At 27.4% G+C, this 25,609-nt stretch overlaps 1 protein-coding gene across 5 annotated transcripts; it reads left to right on the top strand.

Moving 5' to 3' along the window:
• Positions 1 to 25,373, top strand: LOC107451554 (uncharacterized). 5 transcript variants are annotated; one of them, XM_087153988.1, is made up of 9 exons: positions 324 to 348; positions 521 to 700; positions 7,859 to 8,098; positions 10,020 to 11,542; positions 13,167 to 13,297; positions 15,549 to 15,830; positions 18,327 to 18,443; positions 22,525 to 22,779; positions 25,014 to 25,373. In XM_087153988.1, exons 3-9 carry the CDS (start codon positions 7,911 to 7,913, stop codon positions 25,062 to 25,064), a joined length of 2,547 nt encoding a protein of 848 aa, XP_087010114.1. In that variant the 5' UTR covers positions 324 to 348; positions 521 to 700; positions 7,859 to 7,910; the 3' UTR covers positions 25,065 to 25,373. The 5 variants fall into 5 exon arrangements, with proteins under 5 accessions (XP_015923178.1, XP_071040094.1, XP_015923180.1 ...); XM_016067692.4 differs by lacking the exon at positions 521 to 700 and having other exon boundaries at positions 1 to 348; XM_071183993.2 differs by lacking the exons at positions 324 to 348; positions 521 to 700 and adding an exon at positions 74 to 208 and having other exon boundaries at positions 7,900 to 8,098.
• The last annotated feature ends 236 nt before the right edge of the window (positions 25,374 to 25,609 follow it).

The following is a 25,609-nucleotide window of genomic DNA, read 5'->3' as shown; positions in this document are numbered from 1 at the left end:
GAATTTGAAATTTCTTTCATTCGTTGGCAATTTATTGTGACACCTCCTCACCTTACCACGCCCTCACCTCCTCCATTGATGATTTATTTATATTCTAATTTTCTATGAAGTTATGAATAAAATAACTAAGTTTTTATTGAATTAATTTTAGATTAGTATCTACACCAGAATCGTGGAATTATTGTGATTTTAAGTGTTAATCTTGCTGGTGATTACTATTTTATTGTATATTTTGCTGCATTGCGGTTTTTTTTTGTATTTATTTTTTTAAACTTATATTTATTACATAAACACAACTTAATCTTATTCGTGGACTGAACCTTTATGATGGATACTTAAGAATTATAGGTGAGAAATTTTTACTTTCTATAGGATGACCCCATGTCCTCATCTTGAACTTTGATTTGGCAAACACATTTCTTTTACTATTTTTTTTAGTGTTATTTTTAACGACACGTAAATATTAGTTTCCTAAAATATAATTTAACTTGTTGGTTTTGTTTGTATTTTACTACCGTAGAGATGCGTGTCTCATCTCGCATTCTTTTGTGATGAGCCTGTGCTAAAAATTCTACTCATTCTTACTCATGGGTTGTAAGAAAATGTATTTAAAGAATCTTACTAGTGAATAAAGCTTATTCTTTCCGTCTCTTTCCTTGGTATTATTGAAGACTAAATGAAAAACAAGAAAATTTCTACAGTAAGTTACAAAAGAAATGCTTCAACGCAAATATTTTATTACTTTTTAGATCAAAAAATATGAAAATTATTATGCTAATTATATATTTTTCCTGTTTCTAATAAAAATACAATTGAATGTGATCAAAATTTCTATAAATTTGGAATGTTTATTAATATGTTTCACTAATTAGTCAGTTTTCTAAGAGTTTTAAAATATTGATTATTATATGCTGTGTTTAGTTTTTTGTGGAAAATGCTATTTACTTCTTAATTAGTCAGATAAATTTGACTTAGAAATAAGTGTTAGAAAATATTTAAGTAGTTCAACATGGAAATATTCATTTTTGTTAATTGATATATTTTAATAAATTTACTGTGAGTGATTTAATAGTTGTTAGAAAATATATTTTTTTATTCAAAAAATCAGTTATATATTATAATATTAGTATTAATGAAACAAAATTAATTTTTAAAATTTAAATCAGAATTTTTTTAATGTTTTTTTTTTTTTTAGGTTGAATGTTTGATTGGATATCAAGTTTTGAATGTTTTTAAATTATTAAACCTTTATTATTATCATTATTTGATCAAATTTGATTCATTGTTTTTATCCCTTTTCTGAATTAGTTTAGTTAATTATTTTTATGAACTTCTCCAATAATGAAAAAAAAACAAAAAAACGAGCATTTATTCTAGCATAACCAGACAATGAATACAAATTCAGAATATGAGAAAGACATATAGTGTCTGTCTTCTGTATTTCTACATACTTTGTTTTGAATGAGTATATTTTTTTTTTTGAAATTTGTAAGCAATCAGTTTGTGTGTACAAATATGTATATAATCTATATTATTTCTTTAGAAAGATTTTATATTTGTTCTGACCAGTCTATTTTTTAAAAACCAGAAAAATTATAAATTTTCTCATTGATACCATGAAACATATTATTGGAATAAAAAAATCAAGCGATATAAATAACTGATTTCAAATGCTCAGTTATAGTTTTTAATGAATGACACTATTATATAAGCAGTACACACAAAGTGAATGAATCGCAAACTCTAAACTGTTTTAGTTTGAATGTTTATGTGTGTTTTATAAGTGAAGTGATCTTCGAAGCAGGTAAAGACGTTTTACCGGTTCTATTAATTAATAGGCTCTGCTTTGTGTTTGTTTGAGAATGTGTATGCTAAATCTAGATGCAAATCGAACTTCTTTGTGTGCTTTGGAATCTGTTTTTGTTTATGTTTATCAGCAAAGATAAGGACTTATATTAAAAATATTTACTTTTTGGCTTTTAGCTCAATTAACAGTTAACTTAGATATGTCACAAGATGAAAACTTGACTAGTCAATGAAAATATTAGTTTCTACATTTAAAAATTTTAGTATTTATTGTTAGATATACAGATAGTTAAATTAAAAAAAAATTTGTCTGGTGTTTCTTTTTTTTTTTGTTTGAATTTTTAAGTTTTTAGAAAGAGTTAGTTGCGTAATTTTCAAAAAAGTTTGTTTGGTAGGCATAGTTATGATTTTATAGATAACTATCCTAATTTGCAATTGCAACAAACTATATGGAGCCTTGTTGTATGAGACGAATTCCTGCGATTTCCATAAGAACAGTCATTCAGTTGCTCCGGAAATGTCTTCAGTATAGCATTGTAACATTCCTTCTATATCAAGGCTTATTAAATTTAAAAAAGAAAAATGTTTGATATTCTTTCTTATACAAGCAAGAACAAAATGGTATCTTTTTTTCAGAGAAGGAACATCCAAAACACATTGGAAAAATATTTGTAAATAAACAGGACAAAAAATATGTATCTTCTTATTCGAGTTAAAACCTAATGCCTGAGAAATAGTTTTACTAAATTTAATGATATAACATGAAAGGCCTATTTAAACTTTGCATTCCGTAGTCTTAGAAATCGTATTACTTCAAACATTAAAATATGCAAAAAGTATACATAAGCTCACAATTTTATATCATTCAATTTTGCGAAAAAAGTTTTTTGACAACAATTTTTATCAAAAAATTTTACGTTTCAATAAAAATCATTATTTATAAGCTGAAAAACGTAAAATAAAGAATGCTTACGAAACAAAAAAGTGATTCTAAAAATTCCTCACATTAAAATAAAAAAACTTAATGTTTCTTTTTGCTTTTTTTTTTATTCATACTGGGATGTAGAAAATCATTCTACAGAAAATTATCATCAAATAAGAAAAAAATTATTTACAAGTAAAATTTTTTATTATAAAAATTGTTGCACTTACCTGCTTTATAAATCCAGAGAATTCCAAAATGATATGTTCTTCATTTTGAAAACTTTATTCTCAAATAATATATACATAGATTATCCCCTCATTACTTTAAGATGACATACTACACAATCAGGGTTGGCAGGTTTTTGACATGTGACAGTTTTTGACAGTTTAAACCATGGTTTAAACCGTCACGTCAAAAACCTCACTGTCAAAAATGTCGAAAATGTCAAAAACCTATATTCATATGTGAAATTTAATTAATACATAAAATTTATATATTTTTTTATAAAGGATAGTGTTTCTAAATATGTTCTAGAAAAAACAAATTTAAAATTTTGAAGAAACACTTATATTTTGAATAGTAACTAAAATCTTGTACTTTTGAAAGCTCACATCTTTTGTAATATTATGTATTCATTTTCATGTGTTATTGAAAATCTGCAGTGATATTATTAAGAAATTTATTTATAACCAAATTTAGTGTATAGTATAGATTATACTAAAAATTAGACATTTTTAAAGATAAACATTAGCAGTTTTGTACATTAGACATCTTTTAAAGAAAAATCTTTTTAATATTCTTTTAAATCTTCTTAATAATCTTTTTAACATAAGACAATACAAATTTAAGTGCTTTCTGTTAAATACACAGAGTAGTTAGTGTCGATTTACAGTATATTCAGCCTATTCATTTACTATGCTGAAAATTTAGTTTATCCAAATACTTGTGAATTTCATTTTGCTGAATACTATATACATAGTTTTGTTGAATATCTAAATATTCAGCTGCTGAATAATTACTTCTTGCTTTCAAGATATGCATTATTTGTATTCTTAATACAAGTGGGGGAAACAAATTAAGAGGTAAAAATTGTTTTAAAATGGTAAGTGTAATAATTATAAATAAATATAATAAACAATATGAATTATATTTATCATTATTCCCAAATATAACTACTTTTAAACTCAAATTAACATACTGGATAATAAAGATATTCGGTATAACATTAAAATTTTTTTTCATACACTTGTATCAAGTTTGTATTTATACAACATAACTTGTAAGTTCCTTATAAATATTAGTTATATGTTCCTTATATGTCAAAAATGCATAGTAATAAACTTTTAATTTTCTTAAGTATCAAAAAAAAAATTTTTTTTTTCAAAATATAAATATTTAAAAAAATTTTGTGCAAAATTTTTCTGTACATGCATTTGAATATAAATTTCTAAGATTTTAAATCTGTTATTTTACCTTAATTTTAATTAAAAAATATCTTAAAACCTGCTGATTACCTATAGTATAATTAAATTTCAATATAATGCATGGCAACTGTTGGTAGTTTTGAAGTTTATATATTTTTTTGGCAAACTTTAGTTTTTGACATTTTTGACGGGTTTTTGACGGTTTAAACCAGTATTATACCCTTGTCATGTCAAAAACCTCTTTTTGACGTCAAAAACCCAACCCTGTACACAATAAAATTTTATAATTTCAAGATCTCGATATCAATTTCAGTATGTAACTTAAAAACAGAATAGCTGAGTTCTAGTTGAAATGTATCATTCAAACTTAAAAATTACTTACCACAAAAACTTTAAAAATCTGTTAATAATCAACACAAATGATATTATTTCAAGTAATTCGGGTGATTCTTTATTGTTTTCCGAATTATGTAGATTCAGAAATATATACTATTCTATAACTATTACAGTTCTGCATGTTCTGAAGTTATATTTGTTCATTGGAATCAAATAAGCAATCTTCACTTTAATTTGTTATGAATTGAAGCGGAAAAAAAAGGATTTTACCATAATACTCACATCTGTAACAGTATGGAAGTTATCGGCTGCAAGTTTGTTGATAATAGAAAGATCAAAATTATTGAAATTTCTTCAAATGTTGGGCGCGTTCTGTTTCTGAAAGATTTACCAATGTACTGGGTCGTATGTCCTTTCCTTAAAGAGATTTTGCTTCTTATTTACTACTAAGAAAGTGGCGCCCGACTTTGCCAATGATTATGATAGAACTAAATGCCTGTTATTTTCAGGGTCCCGATAGAGGGTGTACTCAGGAGTTGTTATCGCAAATTCAATAACTCATAAAATGCGTAATAAACTATCTTTTAAATATTAATCCTTCCTTACTTTTTTTCTTTCTAAATTTGAAAGTTAATAGTTAAATCAAATGTACTTGAAATATTTTTATAAAGTTGTCAGTCTTTTTTTGCAAATCATGGAAGACAGCTGTTAAAAATCCTCTAATGAATAAGCTTTAATTTAATTGTTAACAGCTGTTTTTTTTATCTGTATATAAAAGGTTTTAAAATTTTATTATTAATGACTGTTTGTAGATTTATTAAATACCTAATATGAAAAACAAAACAATACAAATTAATAAAATTGCAAAATACGTTGCATTTAAGAAAAAGTGGTGAGTTGTATGGGAGTTTTGTAAATGTTATGACCACAATTGATGATACATAAAATGATTTCAAAATTATAAACATTTGAAAAATCATAAGTTCTTTTTCTGACTGCTTTGAGGCAGGGTTGGCAAGGTTTAGGACAGAATGGATTAGTCCACGGTTTAAACCGTCCTGTTCAAAACCCTTTTACTCAAATTATGTCACAATTTTATCTGAACAATATTTAAAAGGTAAAATAAACATAGAACTAATAACATATTGATAATTAAATCTACTAGAGAATATTTGTTTTTAGTTTAAAAGTATAATGTTTTATTAATATTGTTTGACTCTTCAATTTAAACATTAAACAAAGGAAGATTAATCAGTAATCTAGTTCAATTGGTCCTCTCATTCAATAGTACGTAACTGAAGTTTGACCTTGCCATACAGGTTAAGCTATTAGGGACTAAGTGCCTGGTTAGTCATAAACAGGTTTATTTATCTATAGTACTATTCAAGAATACTTTTGTTTCATTCATGTTCGATTCTTTTAGCATAGTGGTGATACATCACCAGTGTCAGTGACTGAAACTGATGTTATGCCCTTCAAAACTGTTATTGCATTTTTCAGTTGTTTTTTATTTCCAATTTAAACTAATTTATCTATATTTAAATTTTTTTTTTAAGTAGATATCTTTCTTATCATCCTATGATGCAGAAATTATAACATTTTTTTAAAAGAAATATTGGGAAAAGTAAAAGGCTGATTTTTAAACAAATTTAGTATTTTTAAAAAAAAATTATTATTTTTTAATATTGCATTGTTTATCCTGATGCGAAAACATTATTTATCAGTATTAAAAGCATATTTATATTTAAAGGATTAGGTATTCACTTTTGTGTTCAATGAATTGTGGAGCTTCAAAAATTATAAACCTTTTCCTATTATATTATTTTCCTTTAATAAGTTAAAGTAAATTGTATAAAAAATATCAAATATTTATTGATACATGTAATTATTATGTGTACAATGGTTACACCTATAGAATTTTTACCTTTTACCAAAGTTCAAGGTGTTGGACACTTTAAGACAGTTTTATCCAGTTTAAGACAGTAAGACCCACATGTCCTGTTCAAAACCAGTTTAGGATGTCCAAAACCCCAACCCTGCTTTGAGGCTGTTGACAAGTTAGGACTTATAAACCTAGTGCTGCATCACTTAGTAAATTCTACCTGGGTATATATTATTTTCTTTTGTTGTGTCTTAATATAAAATCAGGACATTTCTTAGATTTAAATTTTTATATCATTTGTTTTGAGTAATAATAATAATTATTATTTTTTTTATAAATAGCCCTTTTGTTAAGTTCATTGTAGCATGAATGTTAATTTTTTGTATTACAGTATCACATGATATTATATACAGTAGAATCCTAATTTTCTTCCATTATTCAAACTAGATTTTAACTGTGTAGCTGCTTATTCTGTGAAAAACTTAATTTCTGGAAAAGAAAATTTGTTTGCAATGGATTTATTTCTCAATTACAAGAAGTGTTTTATAATTGTGAAGTTGTAACAGCATTTTACATTTATTTTTGTACAATGTTTACTCATGCTTTTAAGTTCACTGATAACTTCTTATTACTTGAATTTGTCTAATAGATGTCTTGTTGTAATCTGTCATTTATGTGCCTTTCAAAGGTGAATTGAATAGTTGTCAATCTTATTATTCTACTGCCCTTGTGAAGTGTTTCAAATCTTGATCAAAAAGAAGGTTATGTTTGATTGTTGCTTTTTACAAAATATGCAATAATTTTGAATTATACAGTAATATCCCCCAAACTTTTTATGTTCATTATGTGGTTAATCAAACAAATTCTGTTCAGAATTTTCAAATTGCTACTAATTAAAATTTTTGATTTTTCCTTATTTAGTTTTACTTAAAGAAATTTACTTTTAGACAAATTTTTAAACTTATTTGATTTAATTATTTATTTCTGAGCAGGCTTATGTTTCAATTTTTACAGAATTAAAGAAAAAAACAATATTAGATTTTAAACTCATTAAACTGCAAATATAATAAAAATAGAAAGCCATTGTGTATTTTATTTGATAGTTTGATTTATTTTTTATAAAAAAGATTTCTTTTTTAAATGCAAATAAAATTTAATCATTAAAATTTTATTTTGCTTAACATACATTTTATATAATGATAGATAAATATATTTATTTTACCTGAATAAATTTTTTTGATTTGTTAGTGAGCTTTGTTAAGTTGGAGAATAATTTTCATGAAATCTCTCACAGTATTTTTTCTTACCCAAAGCTTATTTTGGCATGCTATTTTACAGAATGTCTAGTACTCGATAGTAGGTGGTTTTTGAGAGTAATTTTATCCCCAGAATGCTAGTTTATTTTATTGAAATAGTATACATGTCTATCATATTTACTTTTGCAATGTGTATTTCTTTTTTAATAATGTTTCAAATTTGTTTTAGGTGTTAATAAATTTTAAAGAGAGGCTTGAATCTTCCTCTAGATCTGTATGAAATGGCTCGGTATCTTGGACAAAATGATAGTTCTGATGACGATTTCAGTGATAATCTACAGCTGGCGGAACGACTTCGTATAAATCGAGATAAAAGCAATTTTAGAAAAAAGAATTTTCTGGACGATCAGTCTAGTTCATCTTCTAGTCTTGAAATGCAAAGTGATACTCTCAAGGATAACTCTGCTCGGTAACAGCATTTTAAAATTTTATTTGTTTTCACTCTTAATTCTAATATATATATATTTTATTTATAAAATTTTGAATTTTTGATTATTTTTAATTCTATTGTTGTGTGAGTTTAAGAACAACCTAGTTATTGAGTTGCTTACCTTGTGTTTTTTAAATTTTTTTTTAATCTTCTAGTATCAATTAATAATTGATATACTGATAATTTATATCAAGTAAATTGATGTAAGTGATATCCTCTTACAGGGTTCCCACGGTCCTTGAGAGTCCTTGAATTTTTTTTTGCTAAATTTAGGTCCTTGAAAGTGCTTGAAAAACATCTTAGGTCCTTGAAAAACTTGATAGGTCCTTGAATTTGTCCAATACTGCCGACGGCCCTTTTTATAAAACACCCGCGGATCTTTCTCGTTCTTTCTGTTTTGTTCCCGAGCTCTCTCACGTGGTTTTTAACGCCACCGTTTCTAACCGGGCTTAGCGTCTTGGTGTCTGCCAAGCGCGTTCAATGCGTTCGGGGCGAGAGAGGAGGTTGTGTAAATTATGGATGAATTATGTAAATTATGGATTTAGAGAAGGTTGTGTAAATTATGGATGAATAATTTCAGAAACAATGTTTAATAGAGGAGAGGAGGGGGTTATGGAATAGTCATGGAATATGGAATACCTAAGATTTAGCTCTGTCTTTCATGCAGCCTTCACATGGAAATACACAGGATTAAAGGATTTCACCATTAACACCTCATTACCATTATAGTTATAGATTGTGCTGAATATGATTTTGTGAATTAATATGTAAAACTAGTAGGGTTTTTAAAAAAATATAAATTTTAGTCCATAAAACATATACTCTCTTCCCTCTATATAGGCAAAGCATTTAGGTATTATATTTGAAATTAATTATTGCCACAACAAGCATAGTTGCTTCTAGTAAAATAGAAGAGAATAATTTTTAAAATTGGTCTTAGATTAAGGTCCTTGAAAATTTTGTTGAGGTCCTTGAAAAGTCCTGGAAAGTCCTTGAATTTCAATCTCATCATAGAGTGGGAACCCTGTCTTAACATCCTTTTTATTATATTAAGAAATCATTTTTTTATAAAATTTAATTAGTCAAAATGTGCTGTGAAAGAACCTGTTATTTAATAATTTCTTCATAACAACTTGTATAATACAACAATATTAAACTATTAATGAGTTTGAGTGTTATTCAAAGTAATTTAAATATTATCAAAACTTTTTTTGTACTTATTTTTTTAAAGTTGATTGATTAAATATTTTTATCCCCAAAAGTGTCAAATTTAATATTTTTTTCAAGTAAGGTGTTGTAGATTTTATTGTTTTATAGGTTGTAAAAAAATCTTATTACTTTTCGATACATTTTTCTTAAATTATTTTTGTTAAATTAGCTCCTCTAAAGCAATTCTGCGTGTCAAGTGAAGTTAGCTTTGTTGATAGAATAGTTCACTTGTGTTTCACCAAGTTGAAATTAAATGAATTATTAAAATAAATTTCGTTTTCAGGACTCTAGCCCAATGCGTTATACAGTTAGTGGTTGCTGCAGTGTTTTATGATTTGCATTGTAGAAAAAAAAATTTATGTTTTGAGTTGGTTTTATATCATTGCAATAAATACTAAACAAAATGTATTTTGTTTCAAATATTACATGTTTTGGAATTCATGTAAAAATGTTTGTAAATGCATGTTAATCTATTTTTTGTATTTTTTCTACATGCTAAATGAAAGTGAAGTTTTTTTTTATTTGTTAACATAGGATATACAAATTTATAAATTTCTGCATAATCACTTTATTTTTACATACAAGAATACTGAATAGGAGAATATAAAAATAACAGTTAACAGTGTTTTTTGATATTTTAATTGTTGTTAATGTATATGAAGATTTTATTTTACTTTCATGTGTTTTTTAGGACTTACAGTGCTTATAACAAGAAAAGGCAAAATGGAGATAAAAGTGTTGAATTCTTCGCTAACCCCAAGCGTACTTGTTTAAGCAACAGATATTTAAAATCTCCTGATAATCAAAATAAAAAGAAATCTCGGACAGAACGTTACCATAATCCTGATTTTCCTTGTACATCTGATAGTACTAGTGAACATATATTTGCTGATAAAACATATGAAGATCATCTTCATAATTTAGCAGAGGAGGAAAATCCTGTGTTTAACTCAAAGCAAGTTTCAAAAAGAAAATTCCTCAGTTGTTTAAATGAGCGTCCTAATGAAGATCCTGCCTCTGCTCAATCAAAATTGCCTCCATATCCTAAACAACATAATGAACTAAGTAAACAAACCAAAAATAAATATTCTACTCCAAATTCCCCTAAGCATTTCCTTTGGAGGGAGCCTCAAAATAACCTAGGTGAGCATTCTAGATCAACGGTAAATGGCACAAAAGCTGTTTCATTTGTTGCTCCTCAACGTCCAGATTTAAGTCAAGATTCACAATCTGTTTCTGACGGGAGCATTGTCCATTATGTAGACAGTGCTAGTGATGAGGATTCAAGATCAATATTTAAGAATGGGTCTTTGAAAGGTGGTAGACAGTCACCAGAATTATCACAAAGTACTAAAAAAGTAATTGGCCGTAAATTTAAAAAGGTTCTTGATAGTGATCTTGACAGTGACGATGATGACGAAGATTGGCCAACTAATAAGTCTCGGCCTCATCTAATATTTTCATCTTCTGATAGCGAAGCAGAAAGTGATAAAAAAAGTGTTTCCAAACCATTAGCTGTGCCAGAAAGCAGTGACCCTTATTTATTTCCTGTTAGTGATGCCTCTAGGAATGGTTTTGAAAGCGGCATAACAAGAAATCATCAGCCCCTTTGTTATTCTAGAGATAATTCTGTTGCTGGTCCTTCATCATCTCCAATTTCTTATTCAAAAAGTCCTAGGTCATTTAGAAATCGTAAACAAATTAGAACTAATGCTGTTTCTGAAATTGCTTCAAATAATTTCCATTCCAACAATGTGGGTCGAAGAGGGAGAAGCCGTGTTAATGTGGGAGAAAGATACACGAGGAGATCTGGTTCTCCTCATCCTAGGACATTGCCAAATTCTCATTCTCGACTGATTCGTTCGGAAGTTTCTAAAGTGGCTAAAGGGCGCTCTTTGACAGGATCACAAGCCAGGAGAGCAAATTTAAACCTTGCTACAACAAATCCTGATATATTTGATGCAGAAGATAGTAGTGAAGTAGAATTCTTTACAGCAAATTCCTACTCTGATACTGAAACTAGTGCTGAATCATTTGGGGGATTAACTATAAGTTCCACCATAAGAAGTCCTGAAAGTAATGGGATTATTTGTGAGCATTCTATAAATATTGGAAGTAGTGAGGATGAAATTAGTGTTGTTTTCAGCTCTCGTCCATCAAATGGAGAAATTGAGAGGCAAGTTATTAGAAGTGCCGAGCCTAGAAGAGCGTTAGGTTTGTTCTCTCTTTGTTTCGACGTTGATACTTTTTTAATTTAAAATTTTTAAATTATTTTAATTAATCACTAATGTCACAAGTTCTTTTACTCTTGTTACTAGAAATATTTTATAATTGATTTGGTAGTGAATGAATTTTTTTTTAATACTCTTATTTTTGTGCAATTACATTTCTGAAGTGATTACTTTTAACTTTTAAGTGGCTAGACTGATTTAACAGTGCAGATTAACTAAATTGTTTGATTATTTTTATTTCAGTCTTCATTGTTACTATAACTTCAGCATAAGTAATTTTAAAACATTGAAGCATTGATCTGACTAATAATTTATAGTACTATAAAGTTAGCTCTTATTACCTTAAAAATCATCAAACCATTTTTAAATCATCTGCAAGAATCTTTAATTATTTAGGTAATGTGTATAGTTGCTAGTAGCTAGTAGCATGGTAATCTTATCTTCTAGTATCATGCTACATAACTCATATTTTGAGTTCTGTTTTCTTGTAATCAGCTTATTTCGAAGTTAATCAGTTCAGAAGTTTATTTCAAGCACCAAATCTATTGCCCATGAACTCATAAAATAAATGATCTGGAAAGTGTTAAATTTGGTGAATAGTTTTTACGAAGTTAAGGCTTAAAAAAATTTGAATTTTGCATTATTTTTAACAAATTATTTCAAAAGTGTTCCTATGTATTTTTTCAAGATGGGTATTTACAAATACCTCAAAGCATCTATATTCTTCTCTGTTTTGTTATCACTTTATTTTTCTCCAGGCTGTGATACTTATGGGCAAGTAAAAGTAACATTTATTAAAACCTATAAATTTAATTTTTAGCATACTCCTCTATCAATAGAATAAAATTGTATGGATCATTTCTGCTGTTTCTTTCTGTTGGAGTACTAGGCGCCACCGAAATGCATAAACATTATCATAAAATTTTACTCTTTGTGATTCTAAACATTGTTCAGTTACAATATCATCACAAAATTTATTCTCAATATATTTTTATGTGATGCTGCCTAGTTTTAGTGGCTAATGAATTCGTTTGCATCCTGCTCTTGGGTATTCTTTTTTCCCTCTAAAATTTGTTTACCGGAACAGTTTCAATATAAGATATAATTTTAGAACCTGTTGTTTGAACATTTTTGCTCTGTGTTTGGGAGCTTAACTAAATGTTTGTATGTGAATAAATCATCCTTCAGTTTTGCACCTATTCTATATTTTGTTCCATTTTAATATTTTCACATGAGTAATTGGGTCTTAAACAGAGATTTTTTTTCAGTCATCAGTCAGATACTTTTTTAAAAAACGTTTTTGATTTAAATATTATTTGCTATTTACATCATTAAAATAATGTGTAATTGTGTTTGATAATTTTTTTTAAAAATTGTGTAAAAAATAAAAAAGATTCTAAAAGGACTAAACATTCTTGCATTTCTTTTCATTGTTCATTTTAATTGTTTCAGATACCGCAATTAAATTTCAATTTTACTTTGTAAAACTAAATTGGATTCAACTGTGTTAATAATTTTTTAAAGAGATAAACTGTATTTTACGTAAAACTGTTGATTTGTAGAATGACTGTATTGGTTGATTCTCAAACTGAACTACAATTTTTTAGGGAGGAGACGGCAAAGAGGATCTTGGAGACATCGCCATGATCCTGTTCAAGAAGTAGTTTCTCTCTCTCCTGACCCTGTAGAACAAGTTCGACAAGTAGAAGATGATGAAAGATTTGCTAGAATATTACAAGTAATCCATATTTCTAAATTTAATTATTTTTGTTTGCTTTTTATGATATTTATTGTTGTGTTATTTAGCAAGTTTCAAAAAATGAGATTTCAAAGGAGGGAGTTGTAAAAAGAGATTCTATTCAAAACAATGTTTTACTCTTAAATTGATAAATTGCCAATTAGGTTATATAAGGGGAGTTGTGAAAAACTATGAAACATGCTACAATTTGCCTAAGAGTAGTTAAAGAAACCTTTGGCATATAAATTAATAAATTGCCAATTAGATTATATACGAGGAGTTGTGAAAAACTATGAATAATGCTATGATATTGCCTAAGAGTAGTTAAAGAAACCTTTGGCATCTAAATTAATAAATTGCCAATTAGATTCAGAGGGTATTTTAGTAAACAGAGATTAGTAAACAGGGTAGATTAGTAGAGGGTAGATTAGTAAACAGGGCGCAGCATCCTGCTGCCCTTTTAGTCAAAAGAATCCACCTTGTTGCCCCTGAAGTAAATTAGTACCCTGATGTAATAGACTCCATACACTTTTTGCCCTTTCTTTCCTCAACCCTTCTTTATTTTTTCCCTAAACTCTACAATGGATTTCTTAAACTTTTGTTATTTTCAACTCTTTTTATTTAGTTTGTCATTGCTGTCAATACATAGATTTATATGAGAAAGGAAAAATAGCCGCCACACCCCTTTGTTACACTTGTCTTTGAAAGTTTGCAGTTACTTCACTATCATTAAATCATAATTATTATTAATAATTTTAATTATTAAATCATAACTACAGACACTTAAAAACATACATTCATTATTTTATAAATATATGCATGCATTTTAAATAAATTGCTAGGCTAATTAGCTCATTAACTCAATATATATATATATATGTTAATTTATTAATAAAAATTAGTAATTAATATGATTGCTTTGCTACTTTTAGTAAAGTAAAAAAAAAATAAAATTGACAATGTTTTTTAATAGAACGTGTAAAGCCCATAGAAAGAAATTATTCCCTTTTAGAATAATAATACCCTTTTTTTAAACTTATGCACCCTGCCCTTTCTGCCTAGAATGAGCTCTGTAGATTATATACGAGGAGTTGTGAAAAACTATGAATAATGCTACAATTTTGCCTAAGAGTAGTTAAAGAAACCTGTGGCATATAAATTGATAGATAAGATTTTTATAAGTTTCTCTTTTTTTCAAGGGGTATATTAATAAATTTCTTAATTGACTTTAAATTTTGAAGTTATTTTTCAAATAAATGCCCTTTTTTTTTAAAAAAAAATGAGCATTTAAATGTTTATATGTTATAACTTTTCTATATTCTTTTTTGGTTTTAGTCACTAAAAAATTCGTCGCCTAACATTTACGAAATTGTTTGTATTTTCATGAAAAAAATGGCGAGCAAAAATTTCTAGCCTAACCAGTACTTTTAAAATTGAAATTTCATTCTTTTTATTAGGTATTTTATTTTAATATGCTTTTCACAATTTTAACTCTAGTTATAATATGCAGCTTAGTGCCTAACTTAGTTGCTTTAATTTTGTTTCTTCACTTTATTTCATTGTTGTATTTTTCAAAAAAATTTCTATATTTATGTGGTAGTATAGAGCTTTCGGTCAAATTATTAGATGCACTATAAGATTCTATGTAAAATCTGAATTATCAGGTGTTACTATACAGCTTTATTGCTTATATGTGGCTGAAACCGGTTTACACTTGGTTACGCTCGTGTATCCATTGGTGAAATTAGACAATATCTAACATAAATTTGACGATTGGATAAATTAGATGATATATTATGTAAATATAGAATATTTATTATATTAGTATGTTATAATAATTAGACTAAATTATTAGACGCACTGTAGTGTTTAATTAATTACATGTTTTGCACGAGTTTTTAGGCAGTACTCTTATATTTAAACATACATGTAATGAGCTTTTATAGAGGAGATTTTTTATATACTTTCTATTTGTATTTATTTTTGATGTTTTGCATTACAATGCTAACCACTTGATACAAGAACAAAAAGAAGTGTAGTAATCCGGTTTCAGCAGCGTAGTAACAATAAAGTTGTAAAGTATCACCAATAATCAAGATTTTACATAGAATCTTACAGTGCATCTAATAATTTAGCCAGGCACTGTATGTGCATTTATATTATGTGCTAGTATACTTCATAATTTAATTCTTTCAGTAATATTTTTTTTTCTTTTTAATTGCTTTTCTTTATTAAAACTTATTTATTACAGGCTCAATTTGATGCTGAAGTTGATCCTGATTATTCACCTTCACCTCAACCATGTTCCCCAACCAGACCTATGGCATATTCTCCTTATGATGTTGTTAGTCCTGTAAATTTATCCTTGAGACATTCAGATAGTGATTTAAGAGATGATGATGATGCAAGTTGGATGAGAGTTCAAGATCCTTTTCCTACAGTACCTCCTTTTCATCCAGATTGGAGGAGTCTTCGTTTAAACCGTGTTCCGCATCGGCATACTCCACCAAACTTCATAGGGAACATATTTTATGTTAGTTTTCTTTTTGCAGATAAATAAATAAAAATAAGTAAAACAAATAAGTTTTATTTAAAATCATGGATTTAAGAAGCTAATTTTTATACTGTACAAAATATAACTATTTTAATGTTATGGTGTTTAAAGTTTCTTTTCTATTTGTAATGAATGTTTATATCTAGAGTTTCAGCCAGCAAGCAGTTGCTATCGAAAGAATTTTTAACGCTAATGGAATTTTACTTTGGTAGGCTCAGTCATATTTCTTGCCTTCTTTCTGATATGTTATAATATGCTGGCTTAAACATTGAAAATGTTTACAATTTTGAAAAGTATTTTATCCAAGTGGTTGTCGGTTAAAAAATCATAACTCTTGCGAAATTTCACTTGGAATAACTTTTTTTTAAAAAAAAATTTAATCACTATTATAATACTAGCAGGAAAAAGGTTGGCCTTCAAAAACTTCTTGCGAAGGCCAAGGCGCACCCAGGGCTGTCCAGCCATTGATGATGATGACTCATTATTGTTCAAAGGAGGAGGATCCATCCTAGAATTTAAAATTTGTGGACTATTGATCCTTTTACTGTTAATCTCAAAAGCCTTAAATTGAGCTTAGTTGATAAAAAAGAAAACTTAACCGAACTGACATCTGAAAACACCTTCAAAATTTAATTTGATTCAGACAGAAGCAAGAGTCCATGTTTGGTATACTGTCAAAAATGAATATCGTTTGTTAAGTAATAGGTTATTAAAATATTATTGCCATTCACAACAAAGTACAATGCGTGAATTTTTTTTCTTCTCCAATTTCTTATTTTTGGTTGTCATGTCAAAAAAAAAATATTCAAAATATACAGTGTGTTTATTTCAAAATTTGTCATTAGTACATTCAAATACATCAATTGTGTTATGGAGGGAGACATTTAGAAATCCACAGATTTAAAATAATGGTGTTGTGGTCCTCAAAATGAAATATTTTCCGCTTGATGGTCTGGGAGGATAGAAAGATTGTTGATCTATCTAGAAAATAGAGACAGGAATATAGATAAATTATTTACTGACATTCAAAATAGACTAGCACATTATAATAATAATAATAAAAAAAGATTTAATATTGATAAAAATTACATGCAACATTTAAATTATAACTTTTTGTGAGCTCTATATAAAATAATTCGTCGTTTATTAAACATATTTTAATTATATATACATATTTAGTTTTATATTTAATAGTTTAGAAATGCTTTTAATTAAATAAATATGTAGTTAGTGTATATATATATGGAGACTTGTTTTATCATGTGTAATTTTGAATAGTTTATTACCTTGATGCTTTCTGATCTAAGTTAATTTATTGTAAGTTTGTCTCAATAACTATGATATTAATTTATTCAGTGATTAATTTGTAATAAAATAATTTTAAACATTTTATTTGGAAATATTATGTGTCACATGTTAAATATTGTTTTCAAATAGTACAAAGTAATTATATATCAGGATATGATTTATATTTTACCGACCTTGCTATCGTGAAATGCCATCATTACTGTGAATGATTTTTACTTTACACTTTTGTTTTATAGCCAAATTATTTCTGCTTCTTACTTCTGGGCTATTGAGCTACATTCTATCTTTAGATTTATTTAAAAGAAATTAAATTAATATTATTGTTGAAATAGATATTTGGTATTATCCCGTTGACCATTTTTACTAAACCGATATTATCGCCAAAAGGTAGCTTCTGTGCCAATAACTGCAAATTTTATCATAATTACTGTGTAATCCTTGATTACGCGATTTAGTTTTCTTTAGCGTGTCGAAATATACTATTTTATTCTGCTGCATAATGATTTGAATTTGGGATTTGTCTAACCACCAAAATGATTTTTACTATAGATGGTTAGATTAAAGAATAATTCAATGTGTAATTATAAAAAAATAGACATTGAATCTCTTACTTTGTTTTGATTATGTTTAATACTTTTTTATTACGTATTTTTGCACTTTAAATTTTTTTTGTTATTATTATTAGATAAATTAAATGTGTTTAGAATGTTTATTTCAGAAATTGCTTTTCATTATGATGGCGCTAAAGGATTTGCCCATTTTTGCGAGTGTTGACTGGTCGATGGGATAGTCCCAAAGTACCAAATATTTTAATGTTATCTCTAAATAAAATAATTTTAAATATGTTTTTGGCATCTCTTCTGTTGACTTTAAAATTTTATTAATGTGAAAGTATTTAAAAATGTTTTGCATTATCCGAATTTTTTTATTGTTCCAAGGGCTATTGGCATGATTGCTAAGATGTAAATAAGTACTGCTATGCTTTATTTTTCTCTAAGCTATTAGTATTATAACTTTTTAAAGAATATTCAACATTTCTTTATTAACTTCAACATAAAAGACTTTCTATAAAAATGTCTTGCTAAATTTCTTGTTTGCTATTATTCTTAGCACTGCAATGTTTTTTAATTTGTTTATCTCTTTATTAAGTCTTTTTACATTTTGTAGAATAATCGAAGATTAGATAGAACTCGGAGGAGAAGACCTAATTCGATTAATCATTTATTAGAAGTGGGAGTATTCAATAGTCTTGATGATATTCTTTACTCTGATGATAGTTTTGAGGTATTTTTTTGTTTTACATTGATTAAAGAAAATTGTTCGAAATAACTTTTAGCTTACTGTTCAGATTTTCACATATCAAGAAAATGTTATCTTCAAGGTTTAAGGTATACATTTAAAATATGCCATTTTGTGAAAATCAATTCTAAATAAGACAAAAAATTGATATTTTCTAATTAAAATTTTTTTTCTTTTAACTGATTCATGTTCTTAATCTTTAATATCAATAGTGCAGGGGTGATTGTCAGCCCAAAAATCCTGAAAATTTCTTGAGCCAAATCACTAATGTTTCATTTCAAAAAATCAATGTCTTTATAAATTTAAATCGTTGATATTTTCAAAACATGAAATTCTAAATAAATTATATGCAGCATAATTTAAATGAATTAGTTTACTAATTAAGGTATGTATAAGTTTACTTTTATCTCTAATCGCATTTATTAATCCATTAGAAAAAATATTTATAAATGAAAAAGATGCCAAGTATAAATTTGAGTTCTAATATTTCTAAATAAAATGTACAAGAATTTTTATACATAAAATAAATGTGATTGATGATTTCCAGAAACTTCTGGATTGTGGTTGGTGAAAAATCCGGAGCACAATCATCTCCGATTGTGCAAATGTGATAACAAATTATTGTTAGAATCTTCTGGCCCCTCCTAATTTTCTTTTTGAGTTCAATAAATTCAAATGGTATTTTTTATTAGAGTTTTAATTTAAATAACTTATATGCATAATTTATAATATATAAATGTTGTTATAACTGTTTCTCTGTATCCATAAAATGACTGAGTTGTTAAATTACTTAATGAAATATGGAAGACAATAGAAATGTACAGTTTTCTTTATTCTTCTGAGGAAACAAAGTGATTTTGTCTTACAAGAATTAAATATTCCCTTTTAAGTTTAACAGCACTGCTGATTGGAAAAACTATGAAAACGTGAATAAAGCACAAATCTAGTACAGAAGTAGACATAATATAGGTTTGGTTCTCTAGACATGAAAATTTTCTCGATGTTTAAGCACCAAATCATCAGAAACATAGAGAGATAACATGTGCAAAGTGGCTTAACGTCGAGATTGGTAAAGGTTCTTGTCTAGAGAACCGTGACAATAGTATGTCTATTTCTGTACTTGATTTGGGCTTCATTTACGTTTTTCACTTTACATTAAGTGCTCCCTATCCTTTTGGATATTCTTTTACACAGGGGGAATTGTATTATGGGTGTACCCCGTAATTCTGGGTTTTTCGTGTTATCCCTCCAGGTCTAGGAGTAGGGCATGCGATTTTTTTTGCGGAATTCAGTGTCTCTCTAGACCGTTGATTCGCAAACTTCCAAGAATCAAATCTTATAATCTGACAAAATTAAAATTTTATGCGTTATCTAAAATTTAAAACGTTCACAGGGTGGCCACTCAAATCAGATTTCAAATTTCCCTGATTTTTCCAGGTTTTCCCGATAAAAATCTTAAAATTTCCAGGTTTTTATTTCTTTTTTCGTATAAAGTGTAGGATGTGTACAAGAAAAGTGTCTACATTATAAAATATTTTATTCAAAATGTTATTTTTTTAACATATCATTTTGGAAAAAATTTTTTTTTTGACAATTTGGCAAGATTTATTATTTATTTTTTAATGCTTTGGTACAAAATTTTGAATCAAAAATCATATATTGACCAACAAAGGAGTAAAATTAAACATTAATATATAGTTGGGTTTTTAAAAATAAAATATGTTATAAAAGGTTAAAATGAAATTTAAAAAAAATTAGCATTAATGCAACAATTGTAACGATTTGTCGACAAACATTGCTGTTAGAGATTGTAAAAAAATGTGAGATTGGTTGGTTTGCTGAGAAAAAATAATTCACAGATTTCTTTGAATGGGACTAGAAAAGCTTTCAGAAAAAGAGTGCAATACAAAATCTATTATTATTAAATTATAATAATAGATTTTTGGAGAATTTAAGGAAGTTAAAGATATAAAAACATTTTGTCAAAATAGAAAAAAAAAAAATTACCACCAAAGCATCAGAACAAACTTGAGCCATAAATGGATTCAGCCCAAGGACAGAATTTAAAAACAGAAGCTAATATCCTAATCCCTTTTTCCACCTCCACCGGAATCTTATCTAAATTGCACAGTCCCATAGCGGTCAAAGGTTTCTACATTCGTTCAGCAACCGTGGGAGAATTTTATGTGGCATTCCAGTTTAACACTGTAATGGAGCAAATTTTGATGCAAGCAAAGTATCAAGCATGATGCAAGCAAAGTTGATGATATTTCAACTGTTTGGTGATACATTTCCGTTTAAAAAAAATGGGATAATGGACAAAATAATTTAAATTAAGAAAATTAGCAAATAATTTAAATTAGTAAGATTAAAAGAATTATCAAAGAAAAAATTTCCAGTTTTTCTTTAAAATTCCCTGATTTTTCCAGGTTTTTATCTAAATTTCCCTGATATTTCCAGGTTTTTTCCAGTATAAAAAAATTCCCTGATAATTCCAGGTGGGTGGCCACCCTGGTTCACTAAATCGCATTAACGAAACGTTTTCATACACGACTTCCGAAATTTCGTTTTTTTTCTTTCAATTTCTCGGATTTTTACTGTCCGAATTTTAAATGCCTTACTTTTCCATCCTTCTACTCCCTAATTTGTCCAAATGCTACGTTTTTAATCTCAAGACAAGATTTAGCACTAGTTAGAAAGCTAAATAGTAAAATGTTTCGTTTCTTTGCAGGAAAAAGTTTTGTAAAGCAATTTTTTTTTGTAATAAAAATCATTGAAGCAATCATTTTTTAATTAACACCAAAAATTTGTGCAGGGTTGCCTGAATTTCCCCTAACTTCATTCATGTGATCTGACATGCATCCCGGCAATATAGCACAATTCCCTTATATTTTTGTTTACATATTTACTTTATGCAATCTGACAATATTTTCTGAAGCTAAGAGTTAGAGCTAATATTAAATAAGTGAATAATTTTAATTTCTATTACTAAGTTAAGCATCAATGCATTTATTTGTATTATGGTGCTACATCAATTTTTGATCGAGAGGCTAGGCCTATCTGTATTCAAAGATTAAATTATCCCGTTGTGCTATGTATGCAGCTTTTACAGCAATTTCCTTTTTCCAAGACTCATGATGAGCCTTACACAAGAATTGTGTGATATTTTCACTAGAATCTTTTTGTAGTAAGATGTTTATGAGTTAACAAGTAAGATTTCAGTTCTTTTCTTAGAATGGTTTTGTGCAATTTTCAATATTCTGTTCAAATATATTTTATAAAGATTATTTCTTTCTGAAATATTATTTTAAATAAAATACCTTTAACTCTAATTGGCCTTATATAAATTGATATTAATAGCTTTCTTAGTAAAAATATTAACATTTCTATCAATAAACTCTATTTTAATCAATAAACTCTACTTTTTTTTTAAGTAATAGTGCTATATGATATTTAATATTAATATGATCATTTGAAACTATGCAGATGTTTTTGTTTCATTTAAAAATTCAGTCTCATTACTTTCCAAGATACTGGTACTTATTTGCTCTTTCTTGAATAAATCATTTTTAAGGCAGCATTCAATTTTGAATCATTAGCCGACTTTATTAATCTATAATTCTTAGCAAGCTTTGCTAAGTTTTTTAGCTTTACTGCTCACACTAAAAGATAACAAAACATACTTCTTTTCAGCAGAAATAGAAGCCGATGTGGTCAAAATTATCTGTGTGAGTAATAATATGAAGATGAATGAAATAATAAAAATTTCCATTTAAATTTGTTAACAATGGCAACTTTTAACTATTTAAATGTTTATTTCCATGTAATGATCAATTCTATGAAGTGAATATATTCATTATAAAGAGCGTTTTGTATTTAAAAATCGGTTATGTATAGCAAAAAGAAACAAAAAAAATTATTTGCCTATTTTTAAGGTGTTAAAAAAAATCTTTTTCGGAATTAGGTTAACAAAGGTATTTGTTTTAGAAAGGTTAATCAAGACTTTACTGTACTTGAATTATTATTTAAATTATCAATTATTTACTAAAGAAAAAACTTTTTTCAGACATTTTTAGGAATTGCTGATTTAAACGGTGATGTTCCTCGTGGTTTGCAAAAAAGTGAGATTAATAGACTTCCTACTCGCCAATATATTGCTGCCAATAACAATGCAGGCTCATCAAATGAGTTACCTCACAAAAGAGCTGGTTTAAATAAAGAATGCCAAGTTTGCCTTAGCGATTATGAAAATGGGGACACTCTTCGAATTCTTCCATGTTTCCACGAATTTCATACTCCGTGCATTGATCCATGGCTAAAGGTATTTACATTCTTTGCAAATTATCTTTTAAAGGACTTGTTTAGTTCAGGCCTTCAAATTGTTTTGATATTGAAAGTATTATCATTATTTAACATGGGTATTGCGAAATCTTTTTTGCAGCTCATATAAATAATTCACACAGATAGTGGATTTTAAATGTTTATGTGTGGAATATGTTACAGTCATGAACTTGTTTTTTAAATTTATGAGCTGAGGCATTCATTAAAGCCACACACTGTGCCCAATATGTTTATACAGTACAGTCCTAATTATCCGAGTTAATATGGACCACGACTAACTCAGATTACCGAAAAACTCGGTTAAAACGAAGAGTGTAAAAAAGGAAAGAGAAAGAGTAGGTATAAATGTAGTATATTTAAAAAATACAAAATTTATACGAGTACACCACACACAATTCATATTATAATTATAAAGCTTATTTAAAAACACTTTACGAGAATTAAAGAGTTTTTACTTCAGAAAGTCTTTAATCATTTTTTGTTTTACATTACTTTGGTGCTTTTCTGCAGCAATGTTTCGCCATTTTTTAGGGATAACAGGAAGGCTGGTGTCGCCTCTTCTTGTTGTTCTATTTTTCAACAGCCCTTTTGACAACTTTTAGTCCATCTGTATGAGAGATTTTTATATGTTGATTTTCATCGTTCCTGTCTTCATCTTCGCTAGATTCATTATTGACGATCATTTCATCGGATCAAGTTGTTAGATTTAGTTTTTCTGAGTGTTTGGAAGATAAAATTCAGATTTTTTTCGGCGGTAGTTTTAAAAATAAAGTAGAACAAAAATATCCTTGGAATATTTGATAGCTCGGTTAAAGCGGAAACTCAGATAATCGGGACTCTACTGTTATATTATTTTTGAGCAATAGTATAGATCAGATCAAGCAGGCAATGCTAACTAAAATATGTGATGCTGTGGGACAACATTAACATAATGTTGTAATCATAAATATGCAGGAAGTATTTAGATTAATGTTTAAAAGTAATATGAGTGACTTGTAACACATGTAAAGCTAGTCTTGCTTGGGTGCAGATATTAAAAATAAATAAGTTAAAATATACAATGTAAATAAATCTTAACAGATATGTTTATAAGATTACAAAACAAATTTAGATTTATAAAAAGAAAACATTTCTATTGGTTGTTGATTTTAATTGTTATTCTGAAAATTATTTTAAAAGTTTCTTTTATTTTAAAAATTATTTATATAAATTTGAAAGAAATTTAATTTCGCATTATCAGATGATTACAATTCAAGATTATGAGAAATGCTCCAAACTAGAGAAGCTACTTACTGTAAAAGAGTATAGATGAAAAAAAGATATGTGTGCTTCCATATTTTTATTAATATTCAAGGCAGTTCTGAGGTAAAATTAAAATGCTTCATTGGCCAAAAGTGATCCCTAGTTTTCTTAAATAAAATTTCTCCTTAGTCAGCTGTTTTTTTCCCCTTCCGTTTTTGGAACAGTTCATGATTTTTTTTTATCACTTAACATTTTAGTTGTAATTATATTTTTCTATATTACATATTTATATAACTTAAGTCTTTTAAAATTTGAGCTTGTTTTGTAGAAAAAAAAATGTAAATGTAGCAAATTCATTTTATTTGGCTCAGAGCTGTTAAAACCATGGGCATGGCCCTGCAACAAAGTGAGCTTGTAACATAAAACATTACTTAAAATTTTGCTAGAAGGTTTGCCTTCTGTAGATAAATGTTTGTCCTATGATCCCAGTAAGTACCCCTTTTATTTTTGCTACCAATTCGGGTTTTAACGCCACATGTTTGGCACAATATAGCCACTTTTCCCCTAATTACTTTAAATAAACAAGTTTAAGCATGACTCTTATGTTAACACATTTTTTAGTAGTTTCTGTAACTACCAATATTCATGCATTATCAACTGTTCCCGCAAGTTCTTGTATCATAGCAATTTATATCAATGATAAAATGTTTTCTGATTTTAATAATCACTGAAAAGCCTATCATAATATCAATATCGTGAAACATTTGGGCAACATGGATTCAAAAGTATTTTTATTGATTTGTGTTTTATCAATTTAAAAGCATTGCGTTCATTGTGTGTAACATGTTATATTTGCCCAATTGCTAATAATTGAAAAGTTTTTTACAAATTTCTAAATTTTATCTGTTTTGATTTTCTAATGTTTAATTATGTTTGAATAAAAACTTATACGGGTATACTTTTCTTTTATAGATCAATCATACATGTCCTGTGTGTAGAGTTGTTGTGGATTTAGAAGGTTGAATTCCCTTTTTATTTTTTGAAAGATTCCATATTATTAAGCATTCCCCTAATATTGCTGTGTGTCATGGAATAATTTCAATTTTATTTTAAAATAGGGAATTTAAATTTACTGAAATTCAAATTATTATTTTTTACAGTAATATAAATTTTCATAATACAATATAAAAGTTATGAAAATTTAGTGTATTTAATTTCATTGAAGTGAAATGTTTTGTTCATATCAAGTATGTACAAATTGTTTGCTTGATGTAACTTTAAGGTTGCTTTGTTTATAGAAATATTTAATAAAATTAAAGTATTATAAATTTATTATTTTTAGTCCTTGTAATTTTATCAATTCTTTAGTGTAAATAAATCATTGCTTGTACATATTTATTAAAATATTCAAGAAGGAACGATCTGACATAAAATTAGTGATGACTTACTCATAAACAGTGATGATTCTTCATGGTGCATTTTAGCATGGCTATTAAGTCAGTTTTTTTGCAAAAATGTGAAATTGGTAGTTTTAGTAAACTTGTGTAACTGATAAAATTGACATTGCT

The sequence above is a fragment of the Parasteatoda tepidariorum genome, chromosome 10 (assembly GCF_982258835.1).
Source record: "Parasteatoda tepidariorum strain Cologne lab strain chromosome 10, Ptep-v5.0, whole genome shotgun sequence".
Taxonomy (NCBI): Eukaryota; Metazoa; Arthropoda; class Arachnida; order Araneae; family Theridiidae; genus Parasteatoda; species Parasteatoda tepidariorum.
This window is presented reverse-complemented; position numbering and strand designations above follow the sequence as displayed.

Coding starts and splice junctions, on each gene's coding strand:
- LOC107451554 (XM_016067692.4), top strand. CDS start 7,911: ATGGCTCGGTATCTTGGACAAAATGATAGTTCTGATGACGATTTCAGT. Junction 8,099..10,019: donor CTCAAGGATAACTCTGCTCG/GTAACAGCATTT, acceptor TGTGTTTTTTAG/GACTTACAGTGCTTATAACA. Junction 15,831..18,326: donor TCATAGGGAACATATTTTAT/GTTAGTTTTCTT, acceptor TACATTTTGTAG/AATAATCGAAGATTAGATAG.